The following is a 20,179-nucleotide window of genomic DNA, read 5'->3' as shown; positions in this document are numbered from 1 at the left end:
CATTTATTTATTTTTCTTACGCAGTTGTTTTTTTAAATACATCTTGTTTGCGTGCAATTTTACAGGGTCAACTAATCGTGGATCAGGTTTTGTTTTTAAAAATATTTGAAACTTACTGTCTTTCCCATTCAACACTAAATTTACTTGTTTAATCCACGCATAGAGTAATGTTTTTATGATTAAAGATGACACTTTACTGCCTAAAAATGGGTGGTCTTTGCAGTTGAGAACGGAAAAATTTATGTAAGTCGATAAAATATTCAGTTATAATACCACGAGTAGTCAAAGATTGTCGAATATTTTTGTGGTGGTATCACGAATGGTCATTCGCTTTATGAACACCATGAGTGCGTAGCACGAATGGTGTTCAAAAGCGTAATGACCATAAGTGATACCATCGGAAAAATATTCTACTATCTTTGACTACGAGTTGTATTCAACAGACTATTCAATGAACCAAATCAATGATTAAAATAAAAATTTTCAAAGCTAGTTCGCAAATCTGCGTTACACATGATTTCATTGTTCAGTTAACTTCGTAAGAAAGTAATAATTTCTTTGAATAAAAATAATAATCAAGGTTTGTTTAAAATATTCACCTCGACCACTAGTGGAATAGTCAGTTATATTTTCACGAGTGGAATATTCGCTGGAATTTTCTGTTGCTAGGCTACGAAAGTACATATCTGCTCTTTTATTGGTTAATATTTGAAAAATAACAGGTGAATTGAATAGTCTCTAATATTAGAGGTAAATTGGTTTTCGAACATAGTCGCGGAATTGCATACATGAGCCGGGAAGTTGCCTCAGATGTGGCCCAAAATAAAAAGGTGCCTGGTTTTACAAGACTGGAATGTCTGTATTTTCTGCCTTCAATGACTTCCAGCGGCACAGTCCCATCAGCCTTGAGCAGCATTTCCCTACACATGTTGCAACCTCCATACTTATTTAAAAGCGATCTGCCAATGAAGCCAGCAATGTAGGCCAAGGTGGCTTTTGCAACACGCGATTTTCGATGATGCAGTTGCAACGTTGAAAAGTCAATGGTGGAGGTGCTGGAGGTGCTGGCTTCAGACTCAATGGCAGATATTCCCGCAATTTCTTCGCCCGTCACGAAACATCTGAGTGCATCCAACGCTCCTGATGATTCATCTGGTTCACAATTGGCACCAGGCGAGTGACGTGCAAAAAAATTGTTAACCAATAACGTCTTGAATGACGCTGTAAAAGTTGCGACATCTGGAGATCTGTTATGCCGTCCATGCCCTCTAATGCTAGAGAAAAAATTCTCCAGGCAATCCTGGTTAACAGCACGAAGCAAAATATACTGTACTCTTCCTATGAGCTTCAGCTTTAGATGAATAAAGCCTTGTAAGGTTTTAATTAAATTGACGATGGATGGAATTTTGATAAATTTCTTCTTGTTGCTGTTGTAATAACATACGGTATTTAAAACTATTATAGCTGACCTCCAAAAAGTTTCATGTTCTGAATTTTGCGACATCCCGCCTTTCAGGGGTTTGCCTTGTGGTGCTAATTTTGTATTCCCATTCAGACTATCAAATAATTCATCCATAAATAGAATGAAGTCAGCCGTATGTTCAGCCTCTTCTGGCAGGTTGTATTCAGTTTTTGTATCTAAAATTATACACAAATTATAACATAAACATTGGTACAACAAGAAAAACACTAACCCCATTTGCAAAGACGCTTCATCAAACCACCAACGGTATGGCTGAACACCTGGGCCATCAGTTTCACTTTCATTTTATTCATTTTGTTCAAATATATATGAGCATCTGTTAACTTTGGGCATAGTCTGATAACTTCCATCGAATCTAAAAGATACAATTTTTCGATGTGATGCCACTGGGCAATTTTCTTTTGCCCATTTTGTTTGAAGTGTAGATTCTTGGTCAAAAGATTATTGCGTATGCCCTTAAATAGATGTGGCACATCATACAAGGGAATTATATCCATCCCCTTTATTTCAAACCCCCTGTAAATGTTTTCTCTCAAATTTCTTCTGCATTTTTCATCGGTATCTTTTAATAATGCATTAATAGCAGCTTGATCACAAATCGTCGCTACCACTTCTAAGCCTATTTCTTGAGCCTTTTTTATGACTTCCACTAATAACGATTTTAGTTTAAGAGTCTTTATTGGGCCATGACTAAACGTAAAACTTATTGCTTGTTTCCACTGCCGATGAATTCCTTTCAGCATAAAAACATTCGCATACTCAGCAATTGCAGGTGTTCGATTGTTATGCCCATAGTCCTCTACACCCTCAATACAATGAGTTCTTTTATTATAGGATAACAAGGGCCTAATTGAGACCTCATCAAAAACCACGGCACAAAGACGGTCATTTGCAACCTTGATGTTGTTAACGGTGGCCTTTAAACTCTCCCAAATTTTTGTGTTTATTCCAGGACCGTATGGAATTCTATTTAACAAATTAGATAGTGTCCTCCTTGAGGGTAGCGAAAAAATGGATGACAATAATCTATATCCCTTGGGACTTGTCTTGTACAGTGACAGAGCCAGCAGTTTATCATTCAGAGTAAAACGACGTGCATATGGATTTTGTTTCTGTGTCCTGACTTGTTGCAAAATAAAATTGTAGGTAGTTTCATTCACAGAGTCAATGAGTGTGTTGAAACTACTGCATGTTGCTACCTTTTCTGCATTTCGCAACCTACCTCTAAGACTTCGAATTGAATGTTGAAGGGTAGCAGTCCTTCGACCCCATTCGCCAATCAACTTGTAAAATTTCTTACAACGTGGAGTAAGATCTTGCTGACGACTTACATTCACCTTTTGCAGGATTCCTCGTCTTTTTGATTTAGCTAAAACAGAAATAAAGATGATGCAAGAGGTACTAAAAAGGTTCTGGTAGCTCCATGGCGGTGTGCGGTAAATTTAATTCATATGGAGTAAATTTAATTTGTATTTAAAAACAACAGTTTTAAAGCGTATTTACCTGTTACTGAATCAATTTTGACTTCTTTTTGTTTCACTGGCGTTTCCATCACTGCACATATTGATACTGGCAACAATGCTTCTTCATGTAAACATTCACTTTTTGATGTGCTTGCACAAGGCTCTTGTCCAACCTGTTGATATTCTCTAAATTTTGATGAGGTTGTCCCTAGTTCCATTGGTTGTAATGTGATGTCCTTAACGTTCAGCAGTTCAACATCACTCGTTTCTTGTACTTTAGCAAAATAAGAAAATAAATAGATAGTAAAATGATGATTTCGTTTTCATCTTAAAGTATTATAGGACTCTAAAGATGTACTTTTTGTTCTATCGTAAGTCCCCGGATTGAGTTCAAAAGAGGAAAACCATTTTTATTTTTGATTTTACGCGAAAACTTCAGAGGAATACAATTTTTTTATTCATTTGAAACCCCCATTTCTGTTATTAAAAAGTCTTCTTCAACACAGAGGAAGACGTAACATTAAAATAAAAGAAAATGCAGAAAAAATATATATTTTTTTTTTAAGAAATCAAACGATAATTGAATGTACAAGTATTCTATTAACTCTCCGCCGTTTTCTCCACATAATTCAACCCTACATCGAAGTTTAAGCTTCTGAACACCCATGCATAAGTACATAAGTGTTGGGAAATTATTCATTAAGTTTTGTAATTATGTGACGAAAACCGGTCCAACACTGGATTAAATAAATTCTTTGTTCTAAAGACAACATTTTGAAAAAAGTAATAAAAATAATAAAAAACGAGGCCAATTGTAATAAAATGTATAACATAAAAATTAATTACCTAAGGGCCAGTTTCATAATAAACTTAAAGTCGACTTCAGCTTAAACTGACTTTAATGGATTGTTGCAACAATATGTTTCTATGGTAAATGGTAAACTTTAATGTTAAAATAACTTTAGGCTGATTATGAAATTGGGGGTAAGTCCAAATTTTAACAGAAAATGTTACTTTAAGGATGCAGTACAATATCAATACTGAGATTTTAATGACACAAATGGGGGTTTCAAATGAAGCAAAAAATGTTATTCCTCTGAAGTTTTTGCGTAAAATCAAAAATATTTATTTTTTCCTCTTGTGAACCCAATCCGGGGACATACGGTATAAATGATCCGAAAACCGTCACTTTAGAAGCCAGTATAAAAAATACATATACCGGGACATTTTTTTAACTCTGAACATAGTCAATATTTATTCCCTATGTTCAATTTTAACAATGGTTGCAATTGCCCCGAGTAAAGCGAAATCGAAGTACGAGTACTTTATTTTGACCATGACCAACTTCATTCATATCCGCTTCGCTTCTATATGGCCGTTTCAATTTTGAATTTTACATGCAATCAAATGTTCCCATTTGATGGACATCTACTAGCGACATCTCCTCCACAAACAACCAAACAAACTAAACATTAACTGAATTTGACATTAACGTCAATTAATTAACGTCAAGGTCAATGGCCTCATTTTTATGTTATTACTGTTGTTGTTGTATGTATATTTAATACCTATACAGGTTTATAAATTATCCGATTTTCGACATATCCCACTAACTCAATAAAATACAATAAAATATAATATAATAACTAAAACTAACTAACTAAATAAGACAATAATTCAAAACAATAACAAATTAGCAGCTTTCCAAATACAATTATCCCTCCCCACATATTGTCCCTCTTCTCCACTCAACCTTCTTCATCCATTCGATCCCTCTTCCGTCCTCATTCAACATTTCTTCTCTACTTTCCTCTCTCTCTCTCAATTCTACGCATTCATTCAACATATGTTCTATCGTCTCCTTTTTTTCTCCACACATCCTGCACACTCTAATCCTATCCTCATTCCAATATTTATTCTCTCTCTCCTCATTTCCACACCTAAATCTTGCTATTATCACTCTCTCCTTTCTACTCTCTCTTCCTAGGTACTTTGGTAGTTCTTCCGTTATTATTTTTTCATACTTCCCATTGTACCTAGATTCCCTAATTCTCGTTCTTCTTTCCTGCACTTGCACATCTCTGTCTCTCTGCACCAATTCATCTGTCATTGCTCTGCCTCCCTCTCGCATTCTTTCTATCTCCGCTCCTGCATACCCATTTCTTTCGAAATATGCCTCCCTCTCTTTCCATACCCCTTTTCCTATTTCTTTCCTTTTTTCTTTCAGACACTCTTGCAAAATTCTACACTCTCCTCTCTCTATCAACCTCTCCTCAAATCTTATTGCTCTCTTTCCTGCTTCTATTCTTATTCCATCCCTTTTTGTTTCCTCCATCACTATATAGCCCGGTGTCTCTCTATCTACTCCTAGCACCCATTTCAAATATTTTCCTTGCACCCCTTCCAACCCTTCTTGCTCTCTCCATCCCCATATTTCCGCTCCATACATCATCACGCTTTTCACCAGACTATCAAACATCATTATTCTCCTTCTAAAGTCATGTCCAAATTTTCTCTCTCCTATCCCCCATACCGCTCCTATTATCTTATTCGCTTTTTTCACTAACTCTCTCACATGTGCTGCTGCTGTGTTTCTTTCATTCATCACATAACCTAAATACTTAAATTCTTTCACTTCTTCAATTTTATCCTTTTCCCATCTCCACTCATTTATTTTTCTCCTACCACCCCCCTTTCTAAACACCATCATCTTGGATTTCTCTACATTCACCGTCAACTTTTTCCTCCTAATATATTTCTCCATGTTTCCCAACATTTCTTTCATACCTTTCTCCTCTCTCGCTAGCACCACCAAATCATCCGCGTATGCCAAAGACCACACTTTTTCTTTGCCCACCACGACCCCCCCTGCCTGCCCCTTCCTGAACATCTCCTCTATATCTCCTATAAACGCTGCAAACAGGCTGGGGCTTAGTGGACAACCTTGTCTTACTCCCTTATACGTCTTGAAACATTCACTCACTCTTCCATCCACTCTCACTCTACTTATCGTCTCTTCATATATCTCTTCTATTTTTGTTACCAGATGCTCATTTATCCCTTTCTTTCTCAAGTATTCCCACAGTAAGTCTCTTTCCACATTATCAAAAGCCGCCTTCAGGTCTACAAAAAATGCATATACCTTGCTACCCCTCTTTTTTATCTCATTTCCTATTATATGATTCAAGATATATACGTTGTCCATAGTCCCTCTACCTTTCCTAAATCCCGCCTGCCCGTCTGGTAACGCACCCCGCTCATTCATTTCCTTCATCAGTCTTTCTTCCACAATCATCGCGTATACCTTATATGCCGTATTAAGGAGCGTGATCCCCCTGTAATTGCTGGCTGTATCCTTTTCTCCTTTCTTATATATGGGGCATATTATCCCCTCCTTCCACTCCTGGGGGAAGCCCTCTCCCTTCCACACTCCATTCATTTATGTTATTACTGTTATCAGCCAATTAAAAAAAAACACGAAGACGAAAATGTTGGGTTTAATTTAACTAGATGACAACACCTCTGACAACACTAACAAAACACATTTTTAAAGGTAAGAGCACTATTTATAACTTCAAAACTTTTCAGCCCAGTGGTTTACTGTTCAAGCTTAGTCTTCAAAGAATCCATTTATTCTACAAAAATATTACTAAGGACTGGTTTCGCAGCTGTTTTAATAATAACATTGCATACTGCAGCTTTGTGGTCTGCACAGGAAAACGCTGAATTTTGAAGGAGGTGATCATACAGCAAGTCATTCAAATGAGTACATGATTTCTTATATTGTAGAAATGGTACCTAACAGTTTTTGTACTATATTCGCAATTCTCAATAATGCCTAAAAATGAATCACTGGGATACAGCAATTGACTCTGATTTTGAAGGGCTATTAATCTTAACAAAGATCCTAGTATGATGGTGGATAAAAGTGACATAAAAGATAACTTTGTCAAATATGTATTGTATATGTATTGTTTTGCAGGGAAGAAGCAGGTTCATTTTCATCTGGGGACTGGGTCAGGATATGAATTCGTACAAACAACAACAGGGTTCTAAAATAACCAAAGAAAACATTTTGCATGTTGTATATTTTGGATCTGAATTCCTACAAATACGAATGGAACAGCATCTTTAGTGAGTGTCACTTTTTTTGAAGATGATCTGTAATTTTGTTGAGATCTATAATACCATTTAATAAACTACCTTCTATAAGAAATTTTATTATTCAAAAAATACTACAAGATCTTTTAAGAGACTTTAGCCATTTGTTTCTCTGATCAGAATCGCTTGGAAATTGGAGAAAAGGCTTCAAATTTCCACAAATAAAACACTTTCTGCCCATTTTGTTAAAAAAACAACTTAATAGTCCTGAATTTATTTAAACTTTAGAATGAATAAGTTGTCAACTTGACGGAAGATGGCGACACATGATGCACGTTTCATGGACTACTTTGCGCGAACAAATTTTTGCTAAATTGAGACGGCCATATAGAAGCGAAGCGAATATGAATGAAGTTGGTCATGATTTTGACCAATTTCAATATTTTGAAATCGTCATAAACACATCATTTCTTTACTACAAGACAATTGAATAACTGTCCACTTTTTTTCCGTCTTTTGCTCATCTCGCAGTCACGTCCAGATATCTGATGGATTTATGGACTTGTTTTGCCAAACAAACCTTTACGAATTTCGAGAAAGGGTTGGACCGAGTTATATTTTTTATGACCCATTTGTCACCACCGGTTGCCTGAGGGCCTAATCTGAAGTATTATCTGTATTTCTCTATTTCATAATAATTATTGGGTCCTTTCAGTATTTTAAAGCCGGACCAAATTAGTCGAATGCGAAAGCGAATGTAACACAGCACAGTGAACAATAGTGTGTGTAAGATGTTTTTTCAAAGTGGTTGCTTGGTGCCATTATTCCTGGAGTCGAAGGAGTGATCCATCACTGCCCAGCTGTCAAACCCAGCCGTCTTATCCCGTTAATTAGGTACCCCGTTTTCTTTGTATTCCGTTTAAAATACGCCATGTCCAGGGTGTGAGAGTATTGCTTTTATTTATGTCTACTTATTGTCTACATGTTACGGACTTTTCGTTTCCTATACCTATGTTTTTATTTCATAATTCTTTTCGAATCATCTAAATACACTGACCGACACAAAAAACGACTCACTTTGAATTTTAAGTACCTAATTCATTGTCTTGAGATTTTTTTTTTGGTATCATATTGTATTGATAAGTGCTATTTAAGTTATTCTTTGCCAAAGAATATCCGACAAACAAAACATTAAACACAGGAAATAAGATTTTAATGAAAAATGATAAAAGCTATTTTTAGAAAAAAATTGTAGTTTATTTAACGAGTTCGTGTGTAATTTGGGCTTTTTTTGGCATGAGTGGACCAGTTTAAAACTCGAGTGAAACGAGAGGTTTAAAGGACCGCGAGTGCCAAAAAAAGCCCAAATTACACAAGAACGAGTTGAATACAACGTTTTTTTGTTCGACGAGCCCCCCAAGCTCCAAATCGCTGAAAATCTTTAAAATTAGCTTGACGTTTCGTTTTGACAAGTTGTCAAATTTATCAAAATCCATTCACACAGGAGAAAATTATTAAATTCTGACAGTGTCGAACAAAAAAATTATGTTATGAAAAATTGTTAAAATTTGAACAGTATTTTGAATTAGTATCTCGTATTGTCAAATTAAATCTTTTAACGCGTAAAACAACCGACAAAAACACAACATGGAAGTGGCGCAAACTTTTCAATAATTTATTGAAACAAAACAATTCGGTTGCCATGGTGACCAAACCTCTCCCGATCAATGAAAACATCCCAATTGCCAATTTAACCATTATAAAAAAAAAAATAAGCACAAATATAATTTCAAGATATTTCAATATATTTTCCAGATTCCGCATTATTATCGGAAATTTTCGCATTGTAAATTAAAAATGTTATTTAATAAAGATTATTTATTCCATTTCAAGATTATTTATTAAAAAATCATAATGAGTCGCTTTTTGTGCCGGTCAGAGTAGCTGAACATTCAAATGCAAGTATTATTGTATGAATGACAAATTGATGTTTTATACATTTTTTTCGTATAGAACAAATTTTCTGGTAGATAGACAAAATTGGAGAAAAATTGCCCCCCCTCCCCCTAAGTAAAATTCTTTATCCGCGCCTGAACATAGGGAATAAGTATGGGCTATGTTCAATGTTAAAAAAATGTCCCGGTATATTAGCGCACTGTATCAGTACTCACCACCCAAATGTAGAGTGGGTACAGCATCTTTACGAAGTCCTCGTAAAGTACCCTCTACAATAAATTCTCTCGCGAAATGGATGTTGCACACGTAACATCTCCGATAAATTTCTGCTGCTGTCAAACATTGAAGACGAGCTGACTTAATGTTCTCGATCCATCGTTGACATAAATCGGGATCTTTGGGAAAACGATGTCTTTTGCTTGCTTGGTTATTACATCCAGGAACGCAACACTTATTTTTGTATTTTATCTCTTTCATTTCCATCTCAATATTCAACTTGCACAATGACTCGAAAATGATACCAGTCAACACTGAATCACAGAACCACGCATTCTACCTTGCCCTAAACGGAACAAAACGAAAATAACGCTAAAGATTTGAACAATATCGAACTTAAATTCACAATTCTGGGAATTACCAAACAAATGATTTTCAGTCGGTATAATCAAAGACAAGTGTTACCAACTCTTGCTGTACAGCGCCCTCCCACGACTGCGGGGGCAACTTCTAGTCAAGTTTCACACCTAAAAATTTTATTTGCGATATTCCCATTTAAGTTTCCTATCTAAGATATGTGATTTGTGATAACCATGGCCAACTGTATCAAAACGCTAAGCGCTTATTATGGCCATAGATAAAGAAGGTTTAGATGGTAATCTACTGTGGTGTCAAATGGAACTAACTTCAGCGCCCCACAGCGGATGTGGGCGAGGGTAACCGACATAAGCGGGAAATTTAGATATGTCAAATTACTTTTTGACTATAGTTACAGGCTTATTCACGAAGAATAAAGAACCCGACCAAATTTTTAATCCATCCAACATTGGTGCATCAAAAACTTAGTCGGGCTCTTTATTCCTCGTGAATAACCCTGTATTGTCTACACAATTTTAAAAAGTATAAAAACAGTGAAAATATTTTGCAGATAGAGGATTATGAAAAAAAATATATTTTTTTTAAACTATGTATTATAATTAATAAATACATTTTCACTAGTTTATGTTGATTTTCTACAGATAATTAACAAGAAACAAATTTTATGTTTTTTTTTTATTTAAACATATTTACAAAAGGATTGAAAGCAATAAAAAAATAAGGTGGCCGTTAATAGGTAGGTATGTACTAATAAATTTGGTGTGAAAGAACGAAATACAAGCGATGTTAGCGCTTAGACTTTTTAAAGGTTTTCTTTAAATATTTATTTCTGGCTTCCAACTTAATAGGATCAATAAAAGTTTTATTTGGTTCATGTCGTAAATACCTGACGAATTTTTCGTCCTTTCCAACCAATACCTTATTAACAGATTTACACCAGTAATATAATATACACCTTATAATTGAAGTGGCAACTAAATCACCGATGTGTGTGTGATCTACACAATTAAGCACAATAAAATTAACTTCTTTTAAAATTACATGTTTCAACATGGCAAACAAATTATTTTTGTGGCAATTCCTGGGAATTAAGTAAAAAAGCCTTGACAATGACTGGCTTATCGCAAAACACAAATAGCTACCAGGTTTGACCAAATTGCAGTTTGCATATTGCCTTGCCTCGATCACTCCTAGATCAACATCGCCATCGGAATGCAACAATACATTTTTACAATTTTGGCAATTGCTAGTAGATTTTAAAACTTTTCTGGCGACAAAACCAGCTACATACGCGATAGTTGATTTGGCTACTCTACTTTTTTTTACACATAACACAGTGGCTGGTACATTTGCAGGATGTTCATAATCGTCCAAACGACGAACCCCAGCAATGCATTCGCCAGTTATAAAACATCTTAAATTATCTAAGGCCCCTGCGCTATAGTCATCTTCACAATTGGAGCTAGGTGAATGACTGGTCATAAAATTATTTAGTAACAATGACTTAAATGACGTAATAAAATGAAATACGTCAGGAGAAGTATTCCTCGTGTTGGGATTTTCTAATAAGGCCGACTGTTTTGATTTAAAAGCTAAAACTGTTTATTCAAACGTGAACGTGTTGTTTTACCATCTACAAGTTTCAAGTTAGTGTCTATGGCGTATACCAGGTTTTTCCTTAGTTACATCTACTCGTTGGTTTTAGTACCAACCTAAACAAAATAAAAGTACTGTTATTAAATAATTATAAAATGAGAAATACATCAACACTCTCCCTTATTTAATAACTTACAGATTCCCATGTCGTTACACAAATCTCTAAATCGGGTTGAAAACAATGGTTTTGTTAATATGTCCGCGAGCTGTTTTTCAGAATCTACTTTTGAAACCATAATCTCTCCAGCAGTTACTAATTCGCGAACAAAAAAATGTCTGATACGAATATGCTTCGTTCTTCGATGGAACTCGGGATTCTGGGCAAGTCGAATAGCAGCTTCATTGTCGATTTGTAATGTAGGTGTTGCTTTCAATTGGTCCAGTTCAGTAAAATCCTCTTGATCCAGATGATCTCCCTGGCAGCTTCGCTGGCAGCTACAACTTCAGCTTCAGTTGTGGATATGGCAACGGAAGATTGTCTTTGGCTCATCCAGGAAATAGGGGCCCCAGAGTGGAGGCACAGTACACCAGAGGTCGAACGCCCCGTGCTAAGGTCACCACCATGATCTGCATCGCTGTAGCATTCAAAAACCCCCTTTGCTTGGTTGTTCTTGTAAAGAAGCCCACAGTTCGTTGTACCTCTCAGGTACCGCAAAATCCTCTTGACCCTAACTACGTCTCGATCTGTTGGATTCTCAAGATTTCTGGATACCACGCTGAGTGCGTACGCAATATCCGGACGTGTCCCACACATGAGGAACATCAATGCTCCCACGGCTTGTCTGTATGGAAACTCGGAGTTTCGAGAGCTTTCTTCTGTGTCGTTGTCCTTGACGATTGGAGTAGTCACTGCCTTGCAGTTACTTATGTTGAATCGTTCTAACAGTTTTTCGGTGTAGTGGGTTTGACCCACCCTCACCGAGCCGTCTTCTTCTCGATTGATTTCCAGTCCCAGGAAAAACGACGCAGGTTTAGCAGTTATTTTGAACTTTCGTCCTAAGTCATCGATAAATTGTTGAAGTTCCTGTTCGTCATTGGCTGCAATTAAACCATCATCAACATAAAGGACGAAGAACATTTTTGTGGAGCCTGTTTGCCTAACAAAAAGACAAGGATCCGCTTCGCTCCTTCGAAAACCCAATTTAATGATGTAATTGCTAAACTTCTCATTCCAGCAACGAGGGGCTTGTTTCAGCCCATACAAGCTTTTCTTTAGTCGACATACTCTCCCAGATCCATCACAGTGTCCTTCAGGTTGTTGCATGTATATGGTTTCCTTCAAGTCACCATAGAGAAAAGCCGTTGAAACGTCAATCTGTGCAAGTTTCATACCTTCATTTGCGGCAACACTGAGTAACGTTCGAGTAGTAGACTTCCTGGCTACTGGACTGAAAGTTTCGTCATAGTCAATTCCTCTTTGCTGTGAATAGCCCTTGATGACCAGTCTCGCCTTGAACTTATCGATTGATCCATCGGCGTTGGTTTTCACTTTGTAGACCCATTTGTTTGAAATAGCCCTTTTTCCTTGAGGTAAGTCCACTAGCCCCCAAGTCTCGTTTTCTTGAAGAGCCTTCATTTCACGGTCCATGGCTTCTTTCCAGTAATCCTTTTGATCCGACGTCATGGCCTCGCCGTAAGTTTCTGGTTCCTCAAGTGACGTTGCAAGATGCATCACGTAGTCTTGCAGTTTCTCTGGCGCTTTCAGAGTCGATCTGTTCCGTAGACATCGTGTGGTCCTGTCGGCGTTGTGCTCGCAATCTGACTCGGAAGTTCCAGAAATTGACGTATCTTCGGTTTCCTGCTCCTCTTCATCGTCATCGGTGAGTTCATCATCGCGATCAGCTTGAATTTCCTGTTTAGACGTTGAATCATCTTCTGGAATAATCACACTTTTCGTGTGCTCAAGCGTTTTCTCTTCAAATACGACATCTCGTGATCTAATGAGTTTGCATTCCTCTTTGTCGAAGATCCTGTATCCGTCATCATGATCGTAGCCAATGAGAATACCTTTAGTGGCTTTTGGGTCCATCTTTTTTCTGGTTTGCTTCGGAACATGAACATAGCAAGTGGAGCCTATTACACGTAAGTGTTTCAGTCCCGGTTTCTTACCGTACCACAGTTCATATGGAGATGTTCCTGGCACGTTTGAAGGTCCCGTGCGATTCAAGATGTAGTTCGCTGAACGAACTATTTCAGCCCAGAGTGTCTGCGGAATGTTTCCGTGGGCATGCATAATTGCCCTTGCTGTTTCGACGACTGTGCGATTCTCTCTTTCGCTACAGCCGTTTTGTTGTGGGGTGTATGGCATCGTTAGACGTTGAATAATACCTTCCTTTTGAAGCATACTTCTAACGTCCTTGTTGTCAAACTCCTTCCCATTGTCACTCAGAAGTTCTTTGATCACATGTCCAACAGTTTTTGTTTCAGCTAAAAACTGACTCAGCTTCTCTGCAACTTCTGATTTTTCTTTCAAGAAATAAATCGTCCTGAATTTTGTGTAATCGTCCTTGAAGAGCACAAAATATTTAAATCCTGACATCGATTCCTGAAATGGTCCGCATACATCTGTGTGAACTCGCTCTCCTGCTTTTGTTGTCTTCGTTCTAGTGCCAAATGGTAGGCGATGAGCTTTTCCGTACATACAGCCTTCACACAGTTCACTGTCCATTTCCACTTTGATGTTCAGCTCCTTGCTCAGTAGCGACTTCACATGGCGCTTATTCTGATGTCCGAATCTCTCATGATATAGCTGCAAGAGATTATTTGTACCTGTGACATTGACTTCATCGAGTGAGCTGGTTTTCGTACTTCTCACGGCCAACTTATAAAGTCCTCCAAATCGATCACGAACTCCTATCAGCTGGACTAATCCGTCGACTTTGAAATTGCAAGTTTCTGTGGTTGAGATGAACTCGCTATTTTGACGTTTATCTTGTGCTGCAAGAACGGAGAACAAATTCTTCTGAATACTTGGAACGCACCAAACATCTGTCAGAGTGATTTTGTTCCATCTTCCTCCAACTGCTGCTTCAATCTCCACTGTACCTTTTCCAATGGCTTCAATTTTCTCACCATTCGCTGTGGTTACTGAATGTGTTGTTGAAAATGGTTCAAGTGTTCTGAACGAATTTTTGTCATTTGTGATATGACTTGTCGCGCCATTATCTACATACCAGTCTTTATTACTGCTTTCAGAATTCATCACAGTTGATGTAATAGAAACGAGTGTCATGTTCGTACCTGGTTCCGGATTGCTCGATTTCGGTGGCCTGCCATCAGCTATCCACTTTCTACACACTTTCACGGTGTGATTTGGCTTCTTACAATAATGACAAATCAGCTTCTTTTTCTTCTTGGAATCGACTACATTCGCTTGCTGCGATGCCTGCTTCGACGAGTTCACAACCAGAGCTTTCTGATCAGAAGATTCGTCCTTCTTGGTCCCTAAGGCTCGTTCATATGCACACAATTGATTTGTCAGATTATCGACTGTTCTGTCACTTTTTGACATTAACATCCAGCTAGACTTGAATGAAAAATAGTCATCTGATAGTGTTCCCAGAATTTTACAGATCAGAAATAAGTCTGGTAGTTCCAGGTTCGCTTCATCTTTCATCATCTCCTGCTTCAACTCGCTCCATAGTGTTTTCAATTTTGAAATATGTGATGCGATGTCAACTTCAGGATTCCTCTTAAATCCAAAGAATTGTAAGCAGAGGTTGTAGACTTTGTCCTCAGAAACGCCGTCAAACAACTTGTGAAGTTCCAGCCATACTTCTCGCGACGTCGTGAATCGCATTATCTTCTGCAACGTTTCATCTGACATGTTCGTGGTTAAGATAATCAAGGCATTGCTGTCTGCTTTATTGAATACTTCTAATGCACTTTTGTACGTCGCTGTTTGGGCAGCGGTAGCATCTTCTTGTAGTGTATTAGGTGCCACTAACCTGCCTTGGACAACATCCATTGCTCCGGAGACTCCTCGTAGACAGACGGAAATTTTGTATTTCCACGTAGTCCAATTTGCTTTCCCTTCCAATAGTCCAACGTTAATTATTCTTGACTAATCTATTGTTTCTTCTTTGGTTCACCTCGTGGATTCCTTAACCTCAAAATTGGACTTGCGGAGATTACTTCAACCAGTACGCCAAATTATATTTTCCCGTTAGTGCACTTTCTTTTTAATACGCACTGTAGCCCATAACCTGTTGGGATTTTCTAATAAGGCCGACTGTTTTGATTTAAAAGCTAAAACTGTTTATTCAAACGTGAACATGTTGTTTTACAATCTACAAGTTTCAAGTTAGTGTCTATGGCGTATATCAGGTTTTTCCTTAGTTACATCTACTCGTTGGTTTTAGTACCAACCTAAACAAAATAAAAGTACTGTTATTAAATAATTATAAAATGAGAAATACATCAACAGTCACTTATTCAAATCGGATAAAAAATAAGCAAGATACAGCATCAAAGGTTTTTCGTCAGTAAAATTCGAAATTCCCAAATAATTATGGTAAATTATATATATGTTTTTAATTTTTTGTAGCCAATTTAGGGCGTCTTCGGTAAGTAGATGTAGTTTGGAGAAACCTTGCTGGAATTTAGTAAGGGGACATTCTTCCACAATGTGTTGGATTGTTTCTTTTTCTGCACCGCATTTACAAGAAGGGTTTTCACGAATGTTCCAGTGAAACAGCATATTATTGCATTTGCCACGGCCGGTTCTAAAACGATTTAATTTACACCAGATTTTCCTTGGTAGGTCAAAACCCGGAATTTGTTTTGTAGGATCCTCAATTAGATTTTTATTGAAAATATCTACTTCTTGCCAGGCTGCTTTCCAATAGTCAGATTTGGAAAATGGTTGCATGAGAAATTCTTCTTTCCAAAGTGGTTTACGCGATTTTAATCTAAAGGGTGGTAAATTTGCCATGTCTTGTGTTATGGAGTACATGTTCGGTGAATTTTGAAATTTATCCCAAATTCGTTTTGTGACGTATTTTCTTCTAATATCATACGGAATAATGTGAGCTAAGACATGTAGCCATGGTGTTGTAGTAGATTTTAAAGTACCCGTTATTATTCGAAGTGTGGTATTCAATTGAGCATCTATTTTGTTCACGTGTGCACTGTTCTTCCAGACAGGGCAACAATATTCTGCCGTAGAATACACTAGAGCTAGTCCTGTGACACGTAAAGTGTGTGCATTCGCTCCCCATCTTGTGCCTGCGAGTTGTGTAGTTTGAAGGTTAAAGATGAATCCAGAGTTATTCCTAGATATGTCGGGGAATAATTATGCCTAATTTCAATCTATCAATTGAAACTATTCCCTTAAACAATCTATTACTCTATATTTCACCTTGTATGTCCTATATTAAGTATCTGTCATTAGCCTCATTACCCACAGGTTACACTACTTCATACGGTCCCTTAAATCCCAGAATAAGCAGATGGTTCATACGTCTGTCAGAGTTTAATTATAAAATTGAATACCAAAAAGGTGATCAGAATAAAGGTAGACGTAAGGCTCCTGTTTTGAAAGTAGGAGATTTAGTTCTGGTTCGGGCTAAAATACCAGCGACTGGTGGGAGTCGGAAACTTTACCCAAAATTTAAATCACGCTAATCCGCGAGCAATTTTAGGCTGTCACAATCGGTACGAATAGTTAAATGTACTCCCAACAGGTAAACCCGAAACTTCTCTAGACGTGCTACTGTATCTAAACATTCTAATTCGAACGAATGTTAGACGGACTCCTCGGGAATTGTTTTTCTGTAGTAATACGAAATCGGTTTCAATTTGCCATCGCTTTGTTCCTGCATTAGAACTGTGCCAAGTCCTACAGATGAAGCGTCTGTATGTAAATCGGTAGGCGCTTTCGGATTATATACACATAAAACCGGACTATTCATCAAGATTTCTTTTAATTTGGCGAAAGCCATCTGTTCAAATTCAAATTCATTTATTTAACGGTTATCACCTTTCACAAAGACCTTTACAAAACGAAATTTGTTGGGGATCGTTCCACTCGAAACTTTTACCTTTCCTCAAGAGATCGCTTAACGGTTTTGCAATTACCGAAAACCCTTTTACGAAACTATCCGAATTGTCAGCAACTGGTGGTAATTTATTCATTGCAGGCGACTTTAACCTACCAACGGTAGACTGGTCCTCACCAGACTACTTAAATATTAGAAACTATGCTGTTAACTCAAGTTTATGTCAAATAGTTTCCGAACCTACGCGCTTTAGGCAAAATCAAAACCCATCAACGTTAGATTTAATTCTGGTAAATGATCCCGCATTAGTAAGTCAAGTCGATTATCTTTCACCTATCGGTAAATCTGACCATATAACCCTGCTGTCAACAATCCAACTATTAGTATCTGAAATTCCCAAAAAAGTAACTAAACTAATAAAACGTGTTAATTACGAGTACAATAAATTAAAAAACGATTTGGAATCAGTGCAATGGACCAGCGACTTCTTCTCAAGCGATGATCCAAACGAAATGTGGGAAAAGTTTATTATATTCTTAAATACAGAGATTAAGAACAACACCCATACGAAATATACTATGTTTAACTCATCAAAGCCCTGGATTAACGATGATCTCCTACAATTACTCAAGCATAAAAGATGGTTATGGAACAAGTTTAAAAAATCACACGCGCAGCAGAACTACGACACACACCGACACTTCTCCAATGCCGTTTCGGCAAATCTACATAGGGCAAGGCAAGCATACGAGGAAAATCCTTCTACCGATCCCAAAAAAAAAATAAAAATACATCAGACGGTCATTGAATAATACTAAAGTTTCAGTACCACAGTTACGCAACGATGATGGATCGCTATGTTTTGATGATAACAAAACAGCGAATATTTTTGCAAAATACTTTGCGGAGGTGTTTTCAACTGACCCTCGTGGGTATCGGGTGAATAGTCAGCCTGAAGTTATGCTTCCGCAAATCTCGACTGTCATAGAGAATATACAATTTACTGAAGAAAAAATTAAAAACTTGCATCTGTAGTTTAAAATCAACACCATCACCTGGACCAGACGGTATAACAACATCACTATTAAAAAAATGTGTCGATTATCTGTGTCAGCCGCTACAAATTATCATGCAGACATCTTTTTAAAACCACATACTTCCGCCTGAAAAATTGCTTCAGTAACGCCCATTTTTAAAAAAGGAGACAAATTCTGTGCAGAAAATGATAGACTCAGTGGTTTGCAAAGTAATGGAAACTATTATCAGTGAAGATCTATCCAAATATGTAGTGGAACATTCTTCCTAGTCAGCAACATGGTTTCATAAGAGGTCGTTCGGTCCTTACAAATTTACCTTCATGTATTAATTCTTAGTCCAAATTTATAGACGAAGGTGTTCCTGTTGATGTGGTGTATTTAGACTTCGTCAAAGCTTTTGATCGTGTCTCACATAAAAAACTTTATATTAACTAGATCAAATTGGTGTCAAGGGAAATGTCAAGTTATGGATAGCTGATTTTCTGAAAGATAGAAAATTCTTTGTGCGTGTTGGGAACGAGTTCTCTCAATTTCTTCCTGTAACTAGTGGTGTTCCGCAGGGCTCGGTGCTTGGACCACTTCTTTTTAACATTTACGTTTACGACCTGCCAAGTGTGGTTTGTTCACCGAATGCTTCTTTTGCGGACGATCTTAAGCTCTTTAATAATCCAATAACCTATCGTCACGTTTTGCAGCAGGACCTTGAAAAAATATACAAGTACAGTGTAGACTAGTCTCTTCCTTTAATTTTGAACAAGCGCGTAGTTTTACACCTAGGAAAAAATAACCCTCACATCTCATATATTATAGGTAATATTGATCTTTCGCAAGTTGAATCACATGTCGACCTTGGTATAACGATCACACAAAATCTGACCTGGTCAGCACATATTTCATGAGTGTGCAAAAAGTGTAGTACCACTTTATTTCTTCTGAGAAAGACATTTAAGGGCATTAGCTTCGAAACCTCGATTACCTTGTACAAAACACTTGTCCGACTCATTCTGGAGTATTGCGGTCCCGTTTGGTCATGTGACCTGATAAGAGACCGAAATATGCTAGAGTCGGTTCAAAAGAGTGCTACACGTTTTTCCTACGGTGCTGTGAGACCCTCGTACGAAGAGAGACTTGAACAGTCTGGACTGAGCACTTTTGAGGATAGACGACTCAGGGGCGACTTAATTGTCACGTTTCGCGCAATTAGAGGATTCTTTAATTTTGATTTGTCTCCGATTTTTACTTTAAATCGAGATGAAAGGTTCAGAGGACATAATTGGAGGTTGAAAAAAGACTTTTAAACGAAAATTCGCGAAAAATTTTTACCTAATAGAGTCTTTGATCACTGGAATGGACTATCAACTGAAATAGTGATTTCGACAACAGTAAACTGTATTAAAAATAAAATAGATGCACTCCCCAGATAAGTAGACCCACGCCACTGAAAGTTTACCTATCGAACACTTTATAAAACAATTTTTCTAGCTGTCACACTGTCTCTAGTTACTAGGCATAATAGGTTTGTTCCACTACTAGTCTCAGAACGCTTCATCATTGACTCTCGAACCAACCCCAGAAGTAGAATTTCTCTCCCAAGGTTAATAATAATTTTCATTATTAACCTAGGTGAATAATGAATAGCCGTCTCCTAGCAATGAAAAATTCTCCTTGATTTCATTGGTTAACGTAGACGATTTTCATAGCAACCGTTGAAAAATGAAAGGGTTTTAACGTATCTAGTAGTGGAAAAAATAGTATATAAACCACGGTGAAGAAGTCCCTTATAACCTTCGCGCCTTAGAACCCTCGGCACGCCTCGGGCTCTAATCTTGGCGCTCTGGCTATAATCATGAACTTCTTCACCTTAGTATATAATATTCTATTATAAACCTC

At 37.3% G+C, this 20,179-nt stretch overlaps 1 protein-coding gene across 1 annotated transcript; it reads right to left on the bottom strand.

Moving 5' to 3' along the window:
* Positions 1 to 1,990: 1,990 nt before the first annotated feature.
* On the bottom strand, positions 1,991 to 10,028 carry LOC138128242 (uncharacterized). Its single transcript, XM_069044432.1, has 4 exons — positions 9,219 to 10,028; positions 2,987 to 3,220; positions 2,059 to 2,852; positions 1,991 to 1,999 (listed from the first exon to the last, which is right to left on the bottom strand). Exons 1-4 carry the CDS (start codon positions 9,484 to 9,486, stop codon positions 1,991 to 1,993), a joined length of 1,305 nt encoding a protein of 434 aa, XP_068900533.1. The 5' UTR covers positions 9,487 to 10,028.
* Between the last annotated feature and the right edge of the window lie 10,151 nt (positions 10,029 to 20,179).

Source organism: Tenebrio molitor, chromosome 4 (assembly GCF_963966145.1).
Source record: "Tenebrio molitor chromosome 4, icTenMoli1.1, whole genome shotgun sequence".
Classification (NCBI taxonomy): Eukaryota; Metazoa; Arthropoda; class Insecta; order Coleoptera; family Tenebrionidae; genus Tenebrio; species Tenebrio molitor.
This window is presented reverse-complemented; position numbering and strand designations above follow the sequence as displayed.